The 24,915-nt window shown below is 43.1% G+C and overlaps 1 protein-coding gene across 23 annotated transcripts in view; it reads right to left on the reverse strand.

Moving 5' to 3' along the window:
- Nucleotides 1–24,915, reverse strand: part of MAPK8IP3 (mitogen-activated protein kinase 8 interacting protein 3) — a 55,680-nt gene that overhangs the window by 15,352 nt on the left and 15,413 nt on the right. For 2 of the 23 annotated variants that reach the window (XM_069734389.1, XM_069734393.1), the window contains exons 2-19: nt 23,136–23,256; nt 21,279–21,349; nt 20,081–20,172; nt 16,744–16,767; nt 13,337–13,388; nt 11,195–11,429; nt 11,010–11,112; nt 10,792–10,910; nt 10,451–10,462; nt 9,934–9,951; nt 9,331–9,388; nt 8,484–8,636; nt 8,348–8,402; nt 8,119–8,270; nt 7,055–7,111; nt 5,464–5,634; nt 2,133–2,259; nt 10–105 (exon numbers count right to left, since the gene is read on the reverse strand). In XM_069734389.1, the coding sequence (XP_069590490.1) occupies nt 10–105; nt 2,133–2,259; nt 5,464–5,634; nt 7,055–7,111; nt 8,119–8,270; nt 8,348–8,402; nt 8,484–8,636; nt 9,331–9,388; nt 9,934–9,951; nt 10,451–10,462; nt 10,792–10,910; nt 11,010–11,112; nt 11,195–11,429; nt 13,337–13,388; nt 16,744–16,767; nt 20,081–20,172; nt 21,279–21,349; nt 23,136–23,256 (1,716 nt within the window). Of the gene's footprint in view, nt 1–9; nt 106–2,132; nt 2,293–5,463; nt 5,635–7,054; nt 7,112–8,118; nt 8,271–8,347; nt 8,403–8,483; nt 8,637–9,330; nt 9,389–9,933; nt 9,952–10,450; nt 10,463–10,770; nt 10,911–11,009; nt 11,113–11,194; nt 11,430–13,243; nt 13,389–16,743; nt 16,768–20,080; nt 20,173–21,278; nt 21,350–23,135; nt 23,257–24,915 lie in introns of all 23 variants that reach the window. The other 21 variants (XM_069734375.1, XM_069734369.1, XM_069734380.1 and 18 more) reach the window with 18 other exon arrangements.

A 24,915-nucleotide genomic window follows, 5' to 3' on the forward strand; every position in this document is an offset into this window, starting at 1 on the left:
TGACAGTACCTTCATAGTGGGGTCTTTCTCTACGAGAGGTCTGCAGTACACGGGCACTGGCACATTCTTCATGCGGTTGTCCTCCTGACCTCCATTTGGACTTAGCTTATTAAACACACACAAAATGGTTCTGTCAAAACCAATTACTTATGGAAAGGATAAAGGTATCGGCTTCCCCCATTGCCTGCAACCTAAGGTCCCACCTGGGTAAATTATTCAGAAAATTCCTTGTCCTTATGCCCAAAAATAATGCTGATCTATTTTGGGACATTAACAGAAATTGCAGTTGAATGATCATGGGGTGCAATACCAGACATAACCTACTGACAGGTGCGGCGCTGCTCCTGGGGAATATAGTATAGTAAATTTTGGATAATATGGACGCCAAATTCTGGGATGAATAATCCATCAGTTTACTACTATCTGCTATATACAGTGGGGCAAAAAAGTATTTAGTCAGTCAGCAATAGTGCAAGTTCCACCACTTAAAAAGATGAGAGGCGTCTGTAATTTACATCATAGGTAGACCTCAACTATGGGAGACAAACTGAGAAAAAAAAATCCAGAAAATCACAATGTCTGTTTTTTTAACATTTTTTTTGCATATTATGGTGGAAAATAAGTATTTGGTCAGAAACAAACAATCAAGATTTCTGGCTCTCACAGACCTGTAACTTCTTCTTTAAGAGTCTCCTCTTTCCTCCACTCATTACCTGTAATAATGGCACCTGTTTAAACTTGTTATCAGTATAAAAAGACACCTGTGCACACCCTCAAACAGTCTGACTCCAAACTCCACTATGGTGAAGACCAAAGAGCTGTCAAAGGACACCAGAAACAAAATTGTAGCTCTGCACCAGGCTGGGAAGACTGAATCTGCAATAGCCAACCAGCTTGGAGTGAAGAAATCAACAGTGAGAGCAATAATTAGAAAATGGAAGACATACAAGACCACTGATAATCTCCCTCGATCTGGCGCTCCACGCAAAATCCCACCCCGTGGGGTCAGAATGATCACAAGAACGGTGAGCAAAAATCCCAGAACCACGCGGGGGGACCTAGTGAATGAACTGCAGAGAGCTGGGACCAATGTAACAAGGCCTACCATAAGTAACACACTACGCCACCATGGACTCAGATCCTGCAGTGCCAGACGTGTCCCACTGCTTAAGCCAGTACATGTCCGGGCCCGTCTGAAGTTTGCTAGAGAGCATTTGGATGATCCAGAGGAGTTTTGGGAGAATGTCCTATGGTCTGATGAAACCAAACTGGAACTGTTTGGTAGAAACACAACTTGTCGTGTTTGGAGGAAAAAGAATACTGAGTTGCATCCATCAAACACCATACCTACTGTAAAGCATGGTGGTGGAAACATCATGCTTTGGGGCTGTTTCTCTGCAAAGGGGCCAGGACGACTGATCCGGGTACATGAAAGAATGAATGGGGCCATGTATCGTGAGATTTTGAGTGCAAACCTCCTTCCATCAGCAAGGGCATTGAAGATGAAACGTGGATGGGTCTTTCAACATGACAATGATCCAAAGCACACCGCCAGGGCAACGAAGGAGTGGCTTCGTAAGAAGCATTTCAAGGTCCTGGAGTGGCCTAGCCAGTCTCCAGATCTCAACCCTATAGAAAACCTTTGGAGGGAGTTGAAAGTCCGTGTTGCCAAGCGAAAAGCCAAAAACATCACTGCTCTAGAGGAGATCTGCATGGAGGAATGGGCCAACATACCAACAACAGTGTGTGGCCACCTTGTGAAGACTTACAGAAAACGTTTGACCTCTGTCATTGCCAACAAAGGATATATTACAAAGTATTGAGATGAAATTTTGTTTCTGACCAAATACTTATTTTCCACCATAATATGCAAATATAATGTTAAAAAAATAGACTGTGATTTTCTGGATTTTTTTTTCTCAGTTTGTCTCCCATAGTTGAGGTCTACCTATGATGTAAATTACAGACGCCTCTCATCTTTTTAAGTGGTGGAACTTGCACTATTGCTGACTGACTAAATACTTTTTTGCCCCACTGTACATAGCTCGGATCATAAAATTGGATCTACCACTGTGTGTAGGCAATGAGTCCACAGAAATCAAAGGCTTAGTATCCCGTCCAAAGTCACCAACCTGCTTGTACTTAGCAGGCAGGCTCCAGCCACAAGCTTGTAGGCGACCGTCATCGTTACGCACGTGTTCCCGCACTTGGCGGTACTGCTCACGTTTCTGCTCGCGACGAGCTGTGGAGGTGCAGTCACTGAGGAGAGAAGCCACAGTGTTACTTCTCAATCTAGAGGGAGAGAGAAAGGGAGAGAGGGTGCCCGGCGTCAGGGGAGAGCAGAAAGCAAAGCAGCGAGGGTTAACCGCAATGTATTAGTAAGATTACCGCACGTCCGGGCAAAGCAATCTGGAAATAAAGAGGCTTTGTGCACACAGAGGTTTTTGAGCAGAAACTGAGACAAAGCTCTCAAATTCCTCCTCCAAATCTGGAAAATCCTCAAAAACTTTTTTTTCTTCTACAAAAAACGCATCAAAAAGACTGTGTGTACAGCCTATAATGCAAAATATAACCATCTGATTCAGGCTGATTGTTTTTCCAGATATCTTAACTCAGAAGGAGCAGAATGTATGAGCAATAGGCAAGCAATGGGAAGCAAATGTGGAGGCCATAGCATCCTACTATCACCAGTCCAGTTTGCCCAGCATTCCGAAAGATTCAGAATGGAAACAGACGACTCATTCTCACTATTTCATGAGTAATCATTTCTCTTTTTAAGAGCTCAATCGTGTACCTTTTCTCCTCACTTTCTTGTGACTGGCCATGAAACAACTGACTGCAGCAGGAGCCTCCCCCCTCGGTCCTGTCTGCATATTTACCAACATTATTATAAGCAAAATCAGAACATTCCCAGAAGAAGTATCTTCCAAAAACAACAAAACTGCCTACTTTTGATCAATGATTGACTTGATGATTGACTTGCGTTTTTTTTCCTACCAAAATCAGGACTGTTGACAAATATGAAAGTCGCAGCAGGACACAAAGATCATTAAGCCGCGCTGTTGGCTAAGCCTAACCCTGTGCCGAAAATGGAAGAGATCAGCAGGAAAATGTCTACTATTTTCTCTGCAACATTTATTTTCTAGAAGATTTCAGGAACATGCAGAAAATACTGCAGAATGAGAAGTATTTCAGGAAAGATTATGACTTGTTAAATCTTATCATTTATTTCTAGATTTAGTGTTCCTTTAAGAAATCTAACATTGATATGTATATGTAATACAAATTCTGTTTTAGATCTCGGGGACGTGACTGTGCTTAAATAGCCAAGTCCATGTATATAGTGGTCCTAGACATAACATAGCCGTAGATGAACTTTTCTACAGGGGACAGTCATCCTCAGAAACATAAACGGGCACTTTTGAAAAACTTGATGGAACCTCAAATGTAGTTGTGTTAGTTAGTTGTTAGTAAAGGTCAAGAAATCAAATCAGCATATTATATTAGCGTATTAGGGCCCAGAAGTAAGATTTTAATATTAACCAACAAAGCATTAGAAAAAGAAAACACATTATTCAGTAAAACATGATTTATTAACCACATGCTCTTCCAGCTAAGAGTAAAAGCATGGTCCTCCTGCCCTCATCTGCCACAACAAGGTAAAACTGCTTTTGGTGCACGTACCAGTCTAATGGTTCTCCTGCTCTGGAGCATGCCATCCACTTATTTTTGAGTGGATGGATCCTCTTCATCAACATTCTGCCAGCACTATTGGTACTAAAGCTGCCATTCTATAAATCCCGAGCATGCATTGCGCATCCTTTCTTAAATGACCTGTTTGTCCTGAACTGAAAGCTCGCCTCTCTGTTAGGTCTGTATAAAATTTGACAAGACAGGAGAGCAGAAGCAGAAAGACAAAGATCTGCCTCCACTTTTTGAAGAGATACAAAATCCAACTCCACCTCCTTTGGAGAGACAAAGACCTGCTCCACTTCCTGTAGAGATAAGACCCTCCCCCACTTCCTGTAGAGATAATAAGACCTGCCCCCACTTCCTGTAGAGATAAGACCCGCCCCCACTTCCTGTAGAGATAAGACCCTCACCCACTTCCTGTAGAGATAATAAGACCTGCCCCCACTTCCTGTAGAGATAATAAGACCCGCCCCCACTTCCTGTAGAGATAATAAGACCCACCCCCACTTCCTGTAGAGATAAGACCCTCCCCCACTTCCTGTAGAGATAAGACCCTCACCCACTTCCTGTAGAGATAATAAGACCCGCCCCCACTTCCTGTAGAGATAATAAGACCCACCCCCACTTCCTGTAGCGATAAGACCCTCCCCCACTTCCTGTAGAGATAATAAGACCTGTCCCACTTCCTGTAGAGATAAGACCCACCCCCACTTCCTGTAGAGATAATAAGACCCACCCCCACTTCCTGTAGAGATAATAAGACCCGCCCCCACTTCCTGTAGAGATAATAAGACCCACCCCCACTTCCTGTAGAGATAAGACCCTCCCCCACTTCCTGTAGAGATAATAAGACCCGCCCCCACTTCCTGTAGAGATAAGACCCGCCCCCACTTCCTGTAGAGATAATAAGACCCGCCCCCACTTCCTGTAGAGATAAGACCCGCCCCCACTTCCTGTAGAGATAATAAGACCCGCCTCCACTTCCTGTAGAGATAATAAGACCCACCCCCACTTCCTGTAGAGATAAGACCCACCCCCACTTCCTGTAGAGATAATAAGACCCACCCCCACTTCCTGTAGAGATAATAAGACCCGCCCCCACTTCCTGTAGAGATAATAAGACCCACCCCCACTTCCTGTAGAGATAAGACCCTCCCCTACTTCCTGTAGAGATAATAAGACTCGCCCCCACTTCCTGTAGAGATAAGACCCGCCCCCACTTCCTGTAGAGATAATAAGACCCGCCCCCACTTCCTGTAGAGATAAGACCCGCCCGCACTTCCTGTAGAGATAATAAGACCCACCCCCACTGCCTGTAGAGATAAGACCCGCCCCCACTTCCTGTAGAGATAATAAGACCCACCCCCACTGCCTGTAGCGATACGACCCACCCCCACTTCCTGTAGGGATAATAAGATCTGTCCCCACTTCCTGCAGGGAGACAATGACCGGCCACCATTTACTGTGATATGTCTCGGTGCCCTAAAGGGGAGTTATTGAGAGACCCATGTACATTGTTGTCAGTATACTATCCTCTCTCAGGGACTGGAGCCAAGGAGAATTTTTTTCCCCATATCTAGTAAAGTGAATGAGAGGAAAGAGGCGCAGAGCTATAGAGGCACTAAGGTAGCTTTCACCCCTGGACCTGATGCATGAGGGGTCCTAAAGGCCTCTCTACCCCACAATTGTACAGCAGGATTACACACACAGTAGGAAGGGGGCCCTGTACAGATCCAGATATAGTACAGACCATGCGATAGCTTGACTTACTCATCAGGGAAGAATTCGATTGTGCGCCCCCCGGTGGATATCTGACACATGGTGTGACTGCGGCGCTGGCTGAACCCAGCTGGAGTGGGTGACTTGTAGTGGATGTTGACTGGGGGGTAATTCCTCTTTGCAGGAGGTGGGCTGGAGGAAGAGCTGAACAGCCTGCTGAAGCTGGAATATGAAGCAGACAGATAATGTGGTTACTTGGAGTAAATTGCAGGATCACATAAATTGTTTGTCTAGTCATTGAAGAGCTGTACGGGTGAGATTAGTCTCTGGAAACCTACCAAAAGTCTCAGTCTATCGGCTCATGCTCACTTGCGCGAAACTCGGATGAGTCTCGCACGGCAATACCCGCTGCTGCCGGCACTCAGATCGGAGCGTGCGGCCGCATAGGAATACATGCAGGCGCATGCTCCGCTCCTCTGTGCCAGGTGCAGTGCCGGGTACTGCAAGACTCATCCGAGTTTCGTGCAAGTGAGTATGAGCCCTACTATGGGTATCTGTGGCCTCAGTTAGTGATGAGCGCTCACCATTGCTCTTTATCCGAATGGGCACTCATGCACACAAGCTCGTTACTTAGCAGAGTATCTGGCGTGCTGGAGTGCAATGCTCGAGTCCCTGTTCAGCATGTTTCGCGGCTGTTAGACAGCCAATCAACATGTGGGGATTGCCTGCCGTACACAGTAATACAGTAGCCATGTTGGCTACTGGCATTACTGTGACTGGCCGGCCGCATAGCATCATCGGGTCTATCTAAGACACAGGGACCCGGTGCTCGATCCACTGACCTCTGAAGGCCGAGGATAAAATGAATATTCACTGCTTCCCCACCCAACTTTCGGCGTCCACGTGATACGGCGGCAGCGCAGACCGGCAGTCCAACATACTCCAGTGATTCCACCAGGTCACGCGGACTGCCAGTCATGGGGCAACATGAGACCCAGGCGGTTGTGAACGGATGTAACCTCACTGATGACCGCTGAGGTTACATCAATTCATAGCCACCAGTCTCGCGGAGCAGCGTGCTTGGCTGTGGCGACTGCAGCAGCCTATGGAGCGTCTTCACGGCGCTCCATACACTTGAGATGATGTGGGACATAGTGGGATTTTTGCACTACTTTAGAACTGCATGGGATTTGGGGAACAGCTGATCGGTGGGGGGGGGTGCCTCTGTCTAAAACAAGGAAATAGAATTTTTAGACTCATCGTAGACAACAATGATGGGAATGTATTGTAGCATACAGTATATATTGACGTATATAGGGGCATGTATATATATGTGTATATATATATGTATATATATATATATATATACACATATATATATATATATATATATATATATATATATATATATATATATATATATATATATATACTTGGATCTACGGCGGCGGGTCTGACCACAGGTGTCAGATGCCCATAATGTTCATATAGAAGAAGTAGGACATATATTAGGAAATAGAAGCATACCAAAGCCCTTGTTATATCAGCCATGTTTCACTATTCCAGCCAAAATACTTTTTTCCTTTGATTCTGTCCGTGCAGAAACCTCACACAGTCATGGACGACACATACTAATACTTACAACTGCCAGATTGTGGATTTCTTTTTCTCCTGGACGGACGGATGTTCCCGCGAGGCCCTGCAATCAAATAAGCAGCAATACGTATCATGGTGGAGATATTCAATGTTAGTCTTCTCATTATATGTCTGTTGTGTTGGTTGGTTTTGTTGTACTATAATTCTCCAACAATGATGCATAACAAGAAACCAGAGGTTTATTATACATCCACAGGATAGATGATAAATGTATGATCTCTACTGGACTCACCAGTCACCAAAATGGAGATGCCATGTCCCCAACTTAAATGCAGGAATATCGCACAAGCGCACTACTGCTCCACTAATTGTCTGTGGGACTGACAGATATTTAAGGACTGTCTTGTCTCTGTCAGTCCCATAGATGCTCAATAGAGCATTAGTGTACGTGCATCCATAGATATAGTGTATGTGTTAAAGCTACAAAAATGAAAATTTCCTTTCAGTGCGGTCTTTCTCCAATTGTCATGATCCGTTCCAGGGTTTATTAGTGTCTGCCCTTTTTTGGACGGATCAGATCAAGGGTTAACTTTGCTCTGCCTGATTCTGGGTTCGGGTTTGCTATTTAGCTCCCATAAATCTTGCTGGCAGTGTCAGTTATACTTCTGTCTTCAGCTTGTGAACCTGACTCTGGAAACCTTTGGTTTGTCCTGCTGTGAACCCTGACTTGTCCTGTGTCTGTTATCCCCCTCTGTCTGCCCTTTCCCTGCGTTTGTCTGTTCTGATTGATTCTCTGATTCTGATCTCCTGGCTTGGCTATTGACTCTGTCTTGATTTGTCCCTATTGTACCGTATTTTGCTCTCCCTGGTTTACTGATCTCTTGCTACGTCCTGACTATCCTTTCTGTTTTAATAATTTTTGCACTGACGTGTTATCTTGTGCCCTGACTCGGCTTTTTCTGACTACTCTCTCGCCACTAGGTGGCATCTGTTCAGCTGCTCAGTGTGTGCAGTCTTGCGTCCCTATTAAACTCCCCCTGGTGAAGGTTGCGCTGTATTGCACTGCAGCTTCATGACACCAATATTGCGATTTGGGAATAGCGCAATCACCTGATCATCTCCGTCCACCTCACTGCCTCCTGTAGCTCCATAAGCCTCTCCTTGTACTGGTTCCTCTCCATAAGGACACGAGCCATCTCCACACGTGTAAATCTCCTGCGTTGTGCAATCGGGATGTTATCTTGTAAGGGAGAGGAGCTCTGCTAACAAATAACAGATTCCACATAGGATCAGATAAATGTAATTCATGTGTCCATTACAGAATATCAGGGTCACTTACCTCATCCACCTCCTCCTTAGGCTCTTGCATAGCGACAATGGCTTCAGATCTCACCCTTAAAGTTGAAAAAAAAAGTAATTTATGAAAAGTATAAATCAAGGAATTTATATAGATATATAACATTGTTATTCGTTACCTTTTAAGTTCGTCTTCCAGCTCTTTCACGCGGGTCTCCATTTTGCTTTTGGCCTGTTTAGTGGCCTCTAGTTCGCCCTTCAGTACCTCCTGCTCTCCTGACAGCTGATCCACCTTCGCTATCAAGTCATTCTTAACAATGTTTAATGCATTCCTGAAAAATGACATAATAGTAAGAGCATGGATAGGTAGATGATAGATAGATAGATAGATAGATAGATAGATAGATAGATAGATAATAGATGGATAGATAGATAGATAGGATAGATAATAGATGGATAGATAGATAATAGATAAATGGATAGATAGATAGATAGATAGATAGATAGATAGATAGATAGATAGATAGATAGGATAGATAATAGATGGATAGATAGATAGATAGATAGATAGATAGATAGATAGATAGATAGATAGATAGATAGATAGATAGATAGATAGATAGATAGATAGGATAATAGATAGATAGATAGATAGATAGATAGATAGATAGATAGATAGATAGATAGATAGATAGATAGATAGATAGATAGATAGATAGATAATAGATGGATAGATAGATAATAGATAAATGGATAGATAGATAGATAGATAGATAGATAGATAGATAGATAGATAGATAGATAGATAGATAGGATAGATAATAGATGGATAGATAGATAATAGATGGATAGATAGATAGATAGATAATAGATAAATGGATAGGTAATAGTTGATGTTAGTCAATGATTCCAGTGTTATCATCTAATATATGTGTAACAAATATCAGAAAGATGTACACAGGAGTCACATTTTACATGACTATAGAACAGTTTACTTAGGTTAAAGAAAATAAACAAGCATCTTACTTGGTTTCGAGAAGTTGTGAGTTTTCTAACAGGAGATTGCCCACTTCTTTGCCCATCCCTGTAAGAACAGCAGAAAATTAGTCACCGTGCAATGATAGATAAGCCCCCGATCCCTTTCCCCCCATACAGTCTCATTATTCTGCTATGTTTCCCTCTTATTGGACATAACACAGACAGTAAAGAAGCACAAAATAAGATTTCCCCAGAAATAGCATTTTAAGTGTGATTTTACTGATTGCTTCCAGGAGAGGGCAGCACTGAGTGTGCTGTTTGCCGTGTTGCCCCAGCCCAATAGGCACTAGGATTTATGAACTATAGGAGTGCACAGGTAACAATCGCACCCAGGCCCCGAATCTAAAGAACACTAAAAGTCCCATCTGTCCCATTTGAGGACACCAGTATTATAAACGGCACATAGGAGCCCTGATACAGATTTAGCATTTAAGGGCCCCTTTGCTCCAGAATTAATTTTCCTGCAAGTTAAAAAAGAAAAGAAACAAACAACCAAAAAAAAAACAACTTTTAGTGCAGCAAAAAAAAAAAAAAAAGACACAAACAATCGTGAGGCCTGGACTGACAGGAGAGCGCAGACCTCAGCCTTACCAAAGAAATCATCCCTCACTAGGAGCGCAGCCACATGGGAGGAAGAGGGAGGAAGCAAAGAGGGTAGAAAAAAACAGAGCAGCAGTTAAGAAGTGATTGCAGACGGGCCCATACAGCGATTGTCGCCATGCACTGCCCTACAGCGGGCACTCGCCACCCGTGCGCTCTAGACGGGTGCACTATACCGCCAGCCATGCAGAGCCCCAACGCCCAGAGTGTGTCCCAGTGCTCCAGGCGCACATAGGTACCATATCCGAGGATTTGCAATGTCACATGGGGAATTAGATGACAATATGCACGGTATTTTTAGACATAAATACCCTCTAAACAATCCTAATACAAATCCCACAAAATATCCGCCCGTCCTGTCTTTATTTATAGTCCTGCAATTTAAGTAGTCAAATCCATTGGAGAAATACCAGCCAGAAAATAGAAAACGCCAGTCATTCAGGGGTTAGATGGGAGATGTGGGAAAAGTTGAGGAATTAACATATAGGTGACGAGAAAGAGTACACACCTGAGAATTCTCCTATGAAGACCGTCCAGCGGTGACATGAGTGGGGGGGTGAGAAGGGAAATAGAGGGAAAGACCGGGTCAGTCAATGACTAGCTACAACCAACATGGTAAGAGAACAATCCTAGTAACAGTAGAGCATGCAAGGGGACGTTACTTCCACAACATAACGACAACTATCCCCAGGATGGGAAATGGAGACTAAACACTGGTTAATTTATGCTGTATCGAGAAACTATCACTTGGCCAATGCAAGCCGTCTGGATTTCGATTGACCATCAATGACTCCTAATGGACGCCGCAATAGAATCTATGCAGAACACCACAGCTCCGTCTACCCTTACCAAGTAGATCGGCTCCTTCGTCAACGTCCCCGATGACTTCCGACCCAGCCGTGGACAGCTCGTGGTACAAAGAATCGGTGTTGATTCCGAAGGCTTTGTTCACAATGCCTTGAGTGGGACTGATGGAATAATTATATTGGACATATTACTCATTAGGGTTAGGAGTTAATAATAGGAGTTAATAAGTAGGTTATAATATAGAACATCACAGTTCATACCTGGTCCCTGAACGCTCTAAGCGGGGGTCCTGACACATGTCCAACTCTGGGGTTGAGTCGATGATGTCCTGGACGTCAGACCATTCATCGCTGCTTCCCATGCCTGTGTGACGCCCTCATTATTTGCAATACAGCCCATAAAGCATTTTGTAGGGTAGGACATAAATTGACTATATTGTTCTTACCTATGCTAACGTTTCTCATTTCTTGGGTCACTTGCACCTCCATGTTGTGGCTGTTCCGCTTTTCCCGTGACCTTTTACTTTTGCTAGTCATGCCATAGTCCTGGAGGGGCCCGAGACTCTCATGTAGAGGCGTTACGGCTGCCGACGGGACGGATGAGGTGGGGGTGTTAGATTTGGTACCAGTGGTGCTTGGGGTGGCGGCCACTGATGACTGGCCAGATTCTGACATTTCATCCTGGCAGAAGGTTATACAGGTATTAAGCAAGGCTTTCCAGAAATTCATTATGTATAGTAATATCTGTAGAATAGGTGAAAGCAAGGACGCTACTTCTTAAAGGGAATGTCTCATGCATTTAGTTTCCCTGCAGGTAGTCATATTAGAGGCACACTCTTCCTTTATTGCCTACACAGTTGCAATGTATGGGAGTATATGGACAGAAAAGCATCAGTTTATTAATCCGGTCTTGGGAAGTGATGATGTACAGCCACCTCCCGTGACCAAGAAGTGACAGGGGAGCTGCACTGATCGCCTTTTAGATTAGTATAACCCTAAGGTCCTCTTTCGTCAGCCACAGAAAAATGGCCAAACAAGCATTCGTAAAAGTCAGTAGCCCATGTAAACATGGCTGCAATCAGCCAATAAACGACCAAAATGCCCGCTCTCCGACCGATGGAATATTTTATGTGTCGTAAAGATCATTGTTATTATCAGCATATCTACCCATGTAAAGAGGGAGTGCTGATAAAAAGCAAACTGTATGGGGAATGATCGATCACATCGTTCATTCCTATCCAGTTTGCTTTGCCCCTTGATAAAGGGCCTTGAGCAGGTGCTGACAGACATGCTATATCTTTGATCGATACTCATAAGGGGTACCGTATATATCTTCCTTTGCAAACCCAACTTTAAACTTATCTAGACCTCCGACAGTGGCCTCAATCCACTGTCTTCTAAAGGAGATGACTCTGCTGACATTGTCCCAGTGTAAATGGCACAGCTGGACTCCTTGGTGGCCAGTGTGAAAGCCAAAAATTAAAAATTATTATACATTCCCATCAAAGGTGTTGTCGCATCGTCTATCTTTAGGACAACACTGCTCCCCTGTGTCCGACTTCCTACTTGCCAGGGGGTGGTGATCCCCTGATGATTGACAGTTTGGACCAGCAACATGGCTGTGCTGCTGGCATAAACTGTGCGCTCTCCGATGCTACAAGCAAAAGCTGTTTTGTGTCGGCAGCATTGGAGGAGCGCAGCGGCACTGGAGCCAGTTCTTGCCAACTTCAGAACAGCGCTTACAAGCTCTATAGCAAAGAGCTTGCAAGTGCTGTGCTCCCTGCCTAGTAGACATATTATACACTGCAGAGGAGACCAATCACCTATGCATTGAGCAGAAAACTACTAAATTAAAAATCCTCTCTAATTTGTAATTTGCTGTTTTTTTACAAGAACTTTGCAGTTTTACCCATTTAAGAAGATGAGACAACCTATTTAATATGCTTGAGGGTGATAGGTTCCTAGAAACATTAGATTGTCAAGAGGTTTGGCCAAAAACGGCGTAGAATTAAAAACTCACCAGGAGTCCCTGTTCCTGCTGTATTTGAAGGTGGATCTGTCATCGCTTTGCTGCGCAGTTTTAGGCACAATATAGTGACAGGTCATCAGCTATTGCAGCAGACTCTGCTATATTCGTAGGATACCCCCAATTCATCCCGCCCCTCTCGTCACCAGTGATCGATAGATGTCATGTACCCGCAGATACACAATGAGCAAAAGGTGGGCTAACACTGAACAAACATGCGGTGAACAGGATGACCATGCGGAGGCGACGTAATATAAAGGACTCTGGGTTTGGGAGAGGTTTCGAAATTTGGGCATGGTCTAATTTCTACGAAATCAAATCCGATCAAGGACCCAGGACCCCAAAATCCCCCCTCTAAGCGATTCACATCAAACAGCCACATGCCCTGCTATCAATATCCATTGCAACGATGGATGAGATGGTGATGAAGACACACGGAAACGTTGTTCCCATGAATATCTGAGCCAACCTTGTAAATGAAGCTGGACTTTAGCTGGCTGAGGTCACTCAGGTGCCAGTGGTCCGAGCTCGGGGTGATCTTGCCACCCACCTGCCCACGTACCATTCCGTCCGCCAGTGAAAAGACGTTGAGAGAATTTGGGCGCTCCTTTCGGCTGAAGGATAGAGAAGAAAATACGGTACATGTTAGAAGATGAGGAAAGTAGAACATCTTGTAGAGCAAAGATTTATATCTAAGCAAGGCGAGATTAGGTTTGTGCGCAAGAAAAAATTGATGTGGACCCTATTCCACCTCTGCGGAAGCTGGATGCTGGAGGTTATTCCGAGTAGAATGGAGTCAAGACTTCATGGTAATCTATCAGCAGCTCTTTGCTATGTAATCAGAGAGCAGCAAGATGTAGGGACAGAGACCCTGATTCCAATGATGTCACTTACTAGGCTGTGTGCTGTTATTTCAACAAAATCAATGTTTTATCAGCAGGAGATTATCACTACTGGACAAGGTGTTGGAGTCTCCTGGTCAACTGCTCTGTGTAACTCCTCCCCACCATCACTGATTGGCAGCTTTCTGCTTATGCAAAGTAAGCAGCCAATCAGAGGTGTGGGCGGGGTTATACTGAGCTCAGCATTCAGAGCTCTTTTAGATCTGCAGCAGAGAAAACTGATTCTATCCCAACTGCTGCACCCGGTAAACAAAGTGACACATCGCTAGAATCTAGGTCTCTGCCCCTATATCATGCTGATTTCAGTTGGCGTAGCAAAAAACCTAGCAACAGATTCCCTTTAAAATATTAAATATTGGAATGGTTATTTTGTGTTCCTATGGCAACAGACTACAAACAAACCCTGCGTCGTCTGATTTTACAATCATGCTTCCTTCTTCCCACCCCGTACATTATAGTGACCTCCTGAACTTATGTTAGAAAGATGAAAAGGACAAAAGTACGGGCTGGCAGGACCATATTACACAGGGCTTGTTGGTAGTCTGTTGCCATAGATACACACAGGACTGCATCAGAGCTGTAGTCACAAAGCGATAGGAGATTTTTAATTGACTATTTGCTTTATTTTTCACTGTAGATGCATTGAAACAATAAAAAGAAACATGAAAATGGAGCTAAGGACAACAGCTATGACATTCACTATAACCTCTGCTCAGGAGTGTAAGACCATGTTCCCACGTAGCGTTAAAGCTGTATTTTTCCTACAGGAGTCAGCACCAAAACATACAATAGCAATGACCTTTGATGCGATTTTGATGTGTTCTTTTTGTGCATTTTCCCTTTTTTGAATGTTTTTGCTTGAGATTTGAAGATTTTTTTTCACGTTTTTTTTAGCGCAGAAACGCTGGGATTTTGCACTAAGAAATGCAACAGCATTTTTTAAATGCATTTTTTTTCAATTTCCTCAAAAATATCTATAAGGCCCCCTTCACATGTCAGTGAGTCCAGTACGTGTGGTAACAGTTTTCACACATACTTGAGACACTTCACACGTAGAACCAGTCATGGATATTGGCCCCCTCCCAGACTAAGAACATCCGCCCTCAGCCACCCAAGAAATGGCTCATCCATTAGCATCCACTCTTCCCACTTGCCCTGGTGCACAAGGGGAAAGAGCAGAGGCTAAGCGCCAGAATTGGCACATCTAATGGATGCGCCATTTGTGGGGCGACTGAGGGCTGATGTTCTTAGTCTGGGAGGGGGTCAGTATTCATGGCCCCTTCCTAGTCTATTAATATCAGCTTGCAGCTGTCTGTTTAGCCTTTGCTGGTTAGTAAATATAGGGGGACCCTTTTTTAGGGAATTTCTCCTCTAATAGCCAGCAAAGGCTAAGCAAACAGCCGTGAGCTGATATTAATAGCCTGGGAACCTTTATGGGTATTGGCGCCTTCCCAGCATATTAACATCAGCCCCCAACCATCGGCTTACCCTCCACTGGTTAGGAAAATGAAGGGGACCCCATGGTGTTTTTGTTATTTAATTATTTAGTATAGACGAGCGATTCACAGATGGCGGTGCAGAGTGCAGCTCTCCTCGGTGTTGCCTGGTCTCGCTGACCGCAGTGAGACTACACGACAATGATGAGAGCTGCATTCAGCACCCGGTGCCTGGGAACAGCGCTAACTGTACTGCTTTTCCCAGGCACCGGTGTGTGTCAGACTGATGGAGCACATAGATGCCACATGTATGTAAACGGTACTGGCTTTTCCAGTACCGGAAATATCAGGACGTGTGAAAGAGACCTATGAAAAAAAATGCACCAAAATGCGCACATTTGCACAGCGTATGCAAACTCCCAGTCGGTGTGGGTGTTCATGAAATCAAATCCACATTGCTTGAACTTATTGACTACATTTTCACTGCGGTTCTTTTTTTTTTTGGGGGGGGGGGGGGAGTTTGCATGAAATTGTGTGTATATGTGGTGGAAACGTGCTTTTCTGGAGCACAAATTCGCTATAGGCTTCTATGGGGAGCCAGAAAAAAATGTAAAAACAATGCAATTTAATTAAAAGGGTTATCCAGAGGTAAATTATCATTCTACTATGAGCCAAAAAAAACTAAGAGGCTGTTAGAAACTACTTGCCTGTTCTATCTGGTGCCAGGTCAGAGCGGTCACCGTCTGCTCTTGTCGGCGTTTCTGATGCTCCACATCAACAGAGCACCTCTTCTTCTTCCAAGCTGCTCTTTCAACAGGAAGTGACCTCCAACATCATGCTGATTGATATCCGGCTCCCTGCAGTTAAGCAGCGGGGAGCTGGCTGTCAATCAGCATGACATCTGCAGTCATGCCCTATCAACAGAGCAAAGAGAAGCTGTTGGCTGTCAACGTAATGGCAGCGTAAACTGCAGAATCGCTGGCAGGAGCGGTCTCTGACCGCTCTGTGTTAGAAGAGATCGGCGCTGGGCACAACAGGCAGGTAATTAGCAACTACCAGCCTGTTAGTTTTTAGGCCAACAGTAAACAATTAATGTAACCCCAATCTTTTATGCACAAAAAAAGTATTTTAAAAATGCTGCATAAAATCTGCATCAAAAATAGTTTTAAAAAATTGTGAAATTGCAATAATAAAAAAGCGGCAAAAATGCAATGATCACAGCAAATTCCTATTGCATATTTTGTGGCAGACACCTGCAGAAAAAGCACGAGGGAACACGACCTAAGACAATTAAGGCTACGTTCACATTTGCGTTGTGCGCCGCTGCGTCGGCGACGCAACGTACAACGCATATAAAAACGCACCAAAACGCACGCAAAAACGCTGCGTTTTCCGACGCATGCGTCGTTTTTTGCCGAAATTTGGACGCAAGAAAAATGCAACTTGTTGCGTTTTCTGCGCCCGACGCTTGCGGCAAAAAAAACGCATGCGTCGCGCAACGCAGCACAACGCATGTCCATGCGTCCCCCATGTTAAATATAGGGGCGCATGACGCATGGGTCGCCGCAGCGTTTCCCGACGCTGCGTCGGGAAGCAAGTAACCACTTTGTCCTAATTACAGTGACATTTACCTCTTCCTCCATGACTGGCGGTGACTGCAGTGAATTCACAGACAAAACACCCAAAACACAGCGGCCACAGCACGAGAAGCAAGACAAGAAAACAGCGGTTAGATGCCCAGTCCATGCAGAAAAATATGAAAAAAAAGTGAATCGAATGGGCAAGCGCGAGGGCGGTATGGCACACAGACATGGCGGCGTGTCGGTAATCAGGAGCTGAGCGCAGCCCACTATAGGACGCTGATTGTATTCAGTACAATCCTGAGATTAAGGGCGACTGTCAGGAGACACAACTTTGTATTATAAGCACAGTATAGTAGTCCGAGACACAAAATACAATATCCTGTGTTACAACATTGTATTCTGTGACACATGATGCAGCTTTTCCTACAAAATTAACTTTATACAAACAGCGCCCCCAAATGACAAACATGCACACTGAGCGCAGTATTACAAACAGCCATCAGTCCATACAGGAAAAACAATGTGTGCAGATAAAGAAATAAAATACTGAAAATTAGACTGGGCAAATACGGAGGGAGCAAAGTAAGAAACGGGACTCCACCCTATTTGGGGGTCAGTCTGCCAAAAAGGATGCATTTGGTTAAATGTGGTCTCGTGTGTATGGCCATCCAAAGGTGTATTGTTCATTGTACAGATCCAGATTACTGCATCCATAAACTTCTGAGCCCATATTCATCAGATGCCATGTAGTGATGAGCGAACGTGCTGGGATGAGATGTTATCTGAGCATGCTTGGGTGCTAACCAAGGGTCTTCAGCATGCTCAAAAAACATGTTTGAGTCCCCGCACCTGCATATTTCGCGGCTATTCGACAGCCGCAACACATGCATTGCCTAAAAAACAATCAATCCCTGCATGTGTTACGGCTGTCGAACTGCCGCGAAACATGCAGGCGCGGGGACTCAAACATGTTCTTTGAGCTCTCTCACTCGGTTATCACCTGAGCATGCTCAGATAACACTTTATCTCGGCACTTTCACTCATCACTAATGCCATGACAGAGTGCAAGCTATGTAGTATGCATCATTACATCGGCATTCGACAGAGGGTGGATAATACAGAACAATAAAGACTGTGTGCCACTTTCCAGAGTCTGTACATTGGGCAATGCCATACACATGGACCCAAAGAACTGACACTCTCTACCAATCTTATTGCATCACCTATATTCCTCCCTATTCCAGGGTTTGTCTAATCTTCTATCCTAAGGAAAGGACCGTTAGTTGACCTCCCGACTTCCTGCTAGCCAGTGGGCGGTTACGCTCCTGATGATTGACAGTTTGGACCAGTAGCGAGGTTGCACCACTGGTCTGAACTGTGTGAAGTAGAGGCAGCTTTGCTTCTGCAGCACTGGAGAAGTACAAGGGGCACTGAAGCTGGAGGGATCTGGTAACACGTGCAACTTCAGCGCCGCGCTTTCAAACGGTGTAGCAAACAGATTGTAAGCACTGTGCTCTTTGTCTAGGAAACCAGCCACCGCTGACAGGCTGCGGAGATGGCCGGTAACTTAGACAATTAGCAGTAAACTAATTAAGTAAATAACTAATTAAAAAACCTTTACAAATTTTAATTAATTAAATTAATTAATATTTAAAAAAAAAAAAAAAAACTAATTAAATAACTCCAGCGGTCAGCCCACCTAAAAGCCAGGACATGTCAGCTGTTTAGAACAGCTGACATGTGCCCGCAATAGCGGCGGGTGAAATCACGATTCACCCGCCGCTATTAACCAGTTAAATGCCGTTGTCAAACGCTGACAGCGGCATTTAACTGGCGCTTCCGGACGCGCGGCCGGAAATTATCGCATCGCCGACCCCCGTCGGTGTCGGCGATGTGTCAGGATGGTAACCATAGAGGTCCTTGAGACCTCTATGGCATTGGTTACTGATGCCGGCCTGCTGTGAGCGCCACCCTGTGGTCGGGGCTCATAGCAAGCCTGCATTTCAGCTACATAGCAGCGATCTGATGATCGCTGCTATGTAGCTGAGCCCATCGAGTTGTGCCAGCTTCTAGCCTCCCATGGAGGCTATTGAAGCATGGCAAAAGAAAAAAAAATGTTTTAAAAAATATGAAAAAAAATAAAAAAATATAAAAGTTTAAATCACCCCCCTATCGCCCAATTCAAAATAAAACAATAATAAAAAAAAAATCAAACATACACATATTTGGTATCGCCGTGTTCAGAATCGGCCGATCTATCAATTAAAAAAAAAAGGATTAACCTGATCACTAAACAGCGTAGCGAGAAAAAAATTTGAAACGCCAGAATTACTTTTTTTTGGTCGCCGCGACATTGCATTAAAATGTAATAACGAGCGATCAAAAGAACGTATCTGCAACAAAATGGTATCATTAAAATCGCCAGCCCGGCACACACAAAATAAGCCCTGACCCAACCCCAGATCACGAAAAATGGAGACGCTACAGGTATCGGAAAATGGTGCTTTTTTTAAAAAAAAAAAAGCAAAGTTTGGAATATTTTTTTACCACTTAGATAAAACGTAACCTAGACATATTTGGTGTCTATGAACTCGTAATGACCTGGAGAATCCAAATGGCAGGTCAGTTTTAGCATTTAGTGAACCTAGCAAAAAAGCCAAACAAAAAACAAGTGTGGGATTGCACTTTTTTTGCAATTTCACCACACTTGGAATTTTTTCCCATTTTCTAGTACACAACATGCTAAAACCAATTATGTCGTTGAAAAGTGCAACTTGTCCCGCAAAAAACAAGCCCTCACATGGCCATATTGACGGAAAAATAAAAAAAGTTATGGCTCTGGGAAGGAGGGGAGCAAAAAACGAGAACGCAAAAAAGGAAAAGGGCAAGGTCATGAAGGGGTTAAAAATCCCTCCTTTTTTGAAAACTTGAGCAGTTTTAATAAGGAGTAAATTGAAAAGTTGCTTCATTTTACAAGCACTTTGCAATTTTACCAATATAAGAAGTTGAGACAACTCCTTTAAGTAGAAACTTTATCCTTACACCTTAAGTAGAAGGTCGGCCTCACACCCAGCCAACCAGGCTTTTCCATTGCACTGACTAGGGCCAAGAAGCCCAAAACAGCCGTCTGCAAGAGGAGATTTTTTTCCTAAAAAACATTCTGGTTTGGCTTTATATGTTAAGTCACGCGGCAAGGCGCTTTGATGGGTCAATACTGACTTCCATCTGTTAGGTGGCACTAGACACCCTGTTTTCTTCCTCTGTGTATATTTGTGGAAGGGGAATTTCTGGATTATAAATTGCAAAAAAAAAATACAAAATTACAACAATGAAAAAAAAAATTGTTTTAAAAAAGTTTTGGTTTCTCATTTCAGGAAACTCGCACCTTCGGCCCGTGACGCCACCATCTGATTGGCTGTTGCCAGCGACTTGCTGTAGTTTGGATCGTTCAATGTGTTCCATATATGTCTGGATCATCTGCAAGATATACAAAACGTTTGCTTGAGGTTTTGCAAGACGCTCCTGTACTTGAACTACATTACTTATCTTATGCTAAACTGAAGTTATAGCCAGAGCTGCATTAACAATTCTGTAGGCCTCAGAGCTGAAATCTCTAAGCATTCCTTGACAACTTTAATATCTTCACAAGGCATTGTTGATTTTCATTTTAGTCTGGAAATAAAAAAATAAATACAAATATTGGTTCTATTGCTAAGCTGTTAGGACTTGGGTACGGTTTCCCGTAACCAAGAAGAATTGTGAATGCAGCTCTGGAGTATATCATGTAACTAGAGGTTTGACAATGTCAATGAACGTCACTGTAAAATGTTAGACATATTCTTTATGATATGTTCACAAAGTTGTGTATACACTTTAGATTTACTGGGTGGAAAATCTGTAGCAGATTACAATACCAGCAAAGTAAATGAGTACCGTATTTATTACATACGAAGAATCCAAGCATAAATTGAAATGCTCTAGACTCTAACCATTTACAATGCATAGCATGGCAAACCTGAAACAAAATCTGTCATGATCAATTTCCATCCTGCGTAGCTGTAACCTTAAGAAGGACCTGTCACTTACTCAAATTAGTTAAGCTAAATATCTGGTTAAAAAAAAAAGCTTCTTGAGATCCCCTGATTAAGACGCTCTTTTCTGTTTTGTGCTGCGTCGCTCCATTGCAGAGATATTCACATTTGTTGCTTTTGGAGCACAGTATGAGAAATCTCTGCCTGTAGTGCAACTGGGCATTTTTTTCAGAGTCTTCTCTGGGCGTGTGAACCCACAATCCTCCCACCCAGACGCTGCCAATCACAGTTGGCAATGTCTGACAGGGAGGGGTAAAAGTGCACACCTCCAGAGAAGACTCTGATAATATGCTCAGTTGCACTACAGGCAGAGATTTCTCACAGTGTGCTCAAAAAGCAATAAATGTGAATATCTCTGTAATGGAACGACACAGTATAAAATGGAAAAGAGAGGCAGAATCAAGGGAGTTGAAGGATTTCTACAAACCATTTTTGAGCAAGATACAGGGCATTTTTAAGGTAAAAACATTAAAACATTTTCCCCAGTGTTACCTCAGTGTGTCTCTGGTGCAAGGCATTGTATTCTTTTTTCATTTCTGACTCTCGCTCTTCTAGCCTGGAAACTGAAATACAGTTGTCAGCACAATGATTGAGGAATGTTACCTATATGAGGATTATACATATATATACAGAAATACATGTACAAGGACACGTGGGTTATCACTACAGTCTACACACGGTGGGGGGGGGGGGGGGGGGGTGGCTGTCGCTACGGTCATCTAAGTATGGTTCATGAAAATTGGGAATATTAGGAACCTGTCTGTCTTAACTGTAAATCTCTCTGCCACTCCCTCATAAGTTTAAAGGGGTTGTCCATTACTTTAATATTGATGGCCTATGCTTAGGATAGGTCATCAATGTCTGATTGGTGTGGGTGCGACACCCCGCACCCTGCCGATTAGCTGTTATTAGTGTCGATGGCCAGAACTGCTCAGTTACGGAGCTGCACAGTGCTGCTACATCTACTATATAATTGACACTTCCGGGTACTGCACATCCGCCCCCTGCAGCGAAAACTATACAGTAGACGGAGCAGCGCTCTGCAGCTCTGTAACTGGTCAGTTCGGACCTATACCGAGAACAGCTAATCGACAAGGGGTGCTGGATGTCGCACCCATGCTGATCAGACACTGATGACCTATCCTAATGATAGGCCATCAATATTAAAGTGATGGACAAACCCTTTAAGTGCTTTCAATGGGGTAAAAAAGAGAAAATCACTGTCAGAGAGATTGGGCAGTGGCTTATCACCCAGATAAATAAAAGGAATGGGTGTATGAAAGTTCATCTTACAATCGTTATCTCCCCAATATAAAGTTGGGAGACGTCCATACACATCAGATGGTCGGCAAGTCGGACAACTTTTATCTAATGGTTATTTGGGCTTTTCACTATAGACAGCCCCTTATAAGACACATTTGGTTTCGTTAGGACTCATTCAGACGTCAGTGATTTTTCATGTATGAAAAAAAATGGTCCCGAGACTCATCAGTGTTTGTTACGTGTGTACGTTTTTACCATCAAGAGTTTCATCAGATTTTTTCTTATGGAAAAAAAAAAAAAAACTTAGGAAGGTTTCTCCAGCTTCTCTTAGCAAACAGTTAGTGAAAACGGAAAGCAGATGGACGGCATCCAAGTGCAGTTCCGATTTTTTGACTTGTCCACGGACTTGCATTGCCGAGATTCATCCGAAACTCGGAATAAAAGCGGACATGACTTTGTGATGCGGACCACTTGGGCTGCAAGAATACACGGACGTGGAATCATCCCCATAGTCTACTTCTATCCATAATTTTAAAAAAAAATGGACGTCTTAATGAGCCCTAATAGAGGCGGTGGACCAACTTGTCCGATGCTGCTTGTCTTCTAGTGGCAGTTTGTATGGGGATGATGTATTAACATAAATGTGCCACAATTCTGTTTTTTATGACTTGTATCTTATTGCACCACTGTGCTCAAAAAAAAGTGCCAAGACGTCGGCACAAATTTGTGGCACAATCTTTGCTAATTAATAGGTGGTGGGAAGGGTCCTGACTGTTCCCTGATGGCTGATGTCAAGAAATAGAGAGATTGGGAGGTTGGATTTCAACATGCACGATCCTTGTGCTCTCAGGGAAATATGACGCTGCCATAGATGGCTGATAGCGGATATTCCCCGTCAACATTGAGACCACATGTAAAATCGACCCAGCTAAGTAAGACAGTCAGGAGGAATAATTGAGCCGGATGGGTGTCCCCCCCCCAATATCCATCTAAAGTGTTTGGTTTTAGTCATATTATATTATCGTGATACTATTATACCTGCTCACTAATACATGGATTTATTCATGCTGGTATAGTAATACATACTCTGGTCGGCATAGTTTTTGGTCTTTAGCTCCTGCTGCCGAGCCTGGAATTCAAGGCTTTCTACTTGGTACTGCAGATCTTTCTTCTCCTGCTCCAGCGCATCTTCAAATTCAATAAATTTCTGAAAGTGAAAAAACAAAATAAATACACAATATTAATCCATATTTTCTGATCAAATAAGTCATTGCCTATATATAATCCAAATGGAGAATAGTTGATCTGATCAGTCTACTGCCGCTCCACGCTCTTTTCCAAACCGTTCAATTGACAGGGGGCTATTGTATTAATATAGGAGGCAACCAAAATGTTCACAGCATACAGCGTGAGCGGGATCCTTCATCTAAGCGTAGTGGATTTGGATGGTATACTGTCCCAACACATGGAACAATCATCTACACAAAAGGCCTCATCTATTGCATTTGCTCTTTTTTTGGCAATTTTTTGTTTTCCACCTGTTCTTCATTTGCTCTTTATTTTTATTTGCTCCTTTTTTAAAAGTCTGTTTTATATATGTTCATTGGTCTTGTTACGTTCGCCATCGCGGGTGGAATTTTTGTTTTCCAGATTTTTTTCGGCTCATTCATCAATTGCGACTTTTAAAAAAGTTGCACAATTTTTGCGCCAGTTTTCCCCGGGAGTGATTTTACGTACACCTGATTTTGCTCCAGAAAGACACACAAAAAAAAGGGCCTGATTGATCATTTGCTTTTCTGTTTTAGGTCACTTTTCTTTTTTGTTTTCTCTTGTGGAATTTGTTGATTTTATTTGCAAAAAAAGTGCCCACGTGGTTCATGAATTTCAAAGCACTATATTTTTTTTATTTTTAAACTTTATTGACTTTTTAGCACATGTTCTGCTAACGTTGGAAAATTTGGGCAAAACAACATTCAAGCGTATATAAAAATCACTTCAGGGAAGAGAGACCGGGATATAAATGCGCAAAAGTTTTGCTAATTTTTAAAAAGTCGCAACTGATGAATCAACCGAACACATCTGGAAATGCCAAAAACCTTTGCCCATATGACGAACCTAAAAAAAAAACAAAAAAACAATGAAACCATATAAAATAGACTTTAAAAAGAGGCAAATTAAAAAAATATGGCGCAAGTGAAAAATACACAAAAAGACATAAATACAATAATAAATTGGGCCCACAGAGCATTTTTTTCTTTTCCACCCAATTTGTGAACTGTGGATGCCATTTTCAAAAATTTGGCACAAAAACATCAACAGACACCACAAGACAAAAAAAAGAATAGTGGCACAAATTATGAACTGTGTCCATAACTGTAAAATATGTAATAGATGCTGCTTTGAGGCCTCACTTTCCTAGAGGCTCATCTTTTGGCCTGAACTTGGCCCCAGCTATGAATACCCTGATAATTTGGTTAGTCAGACCAACCCAAATATAGATAGCGGCATATTTTGCTTACATTTTTGCTAATTATTTGACTCGTATGAATGCAACTAAAAATATGATTTAAAAATTGCAGTTTTCTTTTTGACCACTAGAGGTCAGCACAGGATATTGTAAAAACTGGTTTTAAAAAAAAACACATCATCTTTCTTTACTGCTTGTAGTAAAACTAAAAGTTATTACCTTATTATCACCAGTGGGTTATGGGGAAATGATATTATGCTGCTAGAACCTAGATAAGAAGGCATTCACAATGACAGTGTATAAAGGATTGGAGAAAAAAACAGCACATAGATGTACATAAAGTCCAGCTAATACAATCTGTTAGTGGCTCCGGTGTCATAATGTCTGGGGGACACATAT

This window comes from Ranitomeya imitator, chromosome 7 (genome assembly GCF_032444005.1).
Source record: "Ranitomeya imitator isolate aRanImi1 chromosome 7, aRanImi1.pri, whole genome shotgun sequence".
Classification (NCBI taxonomy): Eukaryota; Metazoa; Chordata; class Amphibia; order Anura; family Dendrobatidae; genus Ranitomeya; species Ranitomeya imitator.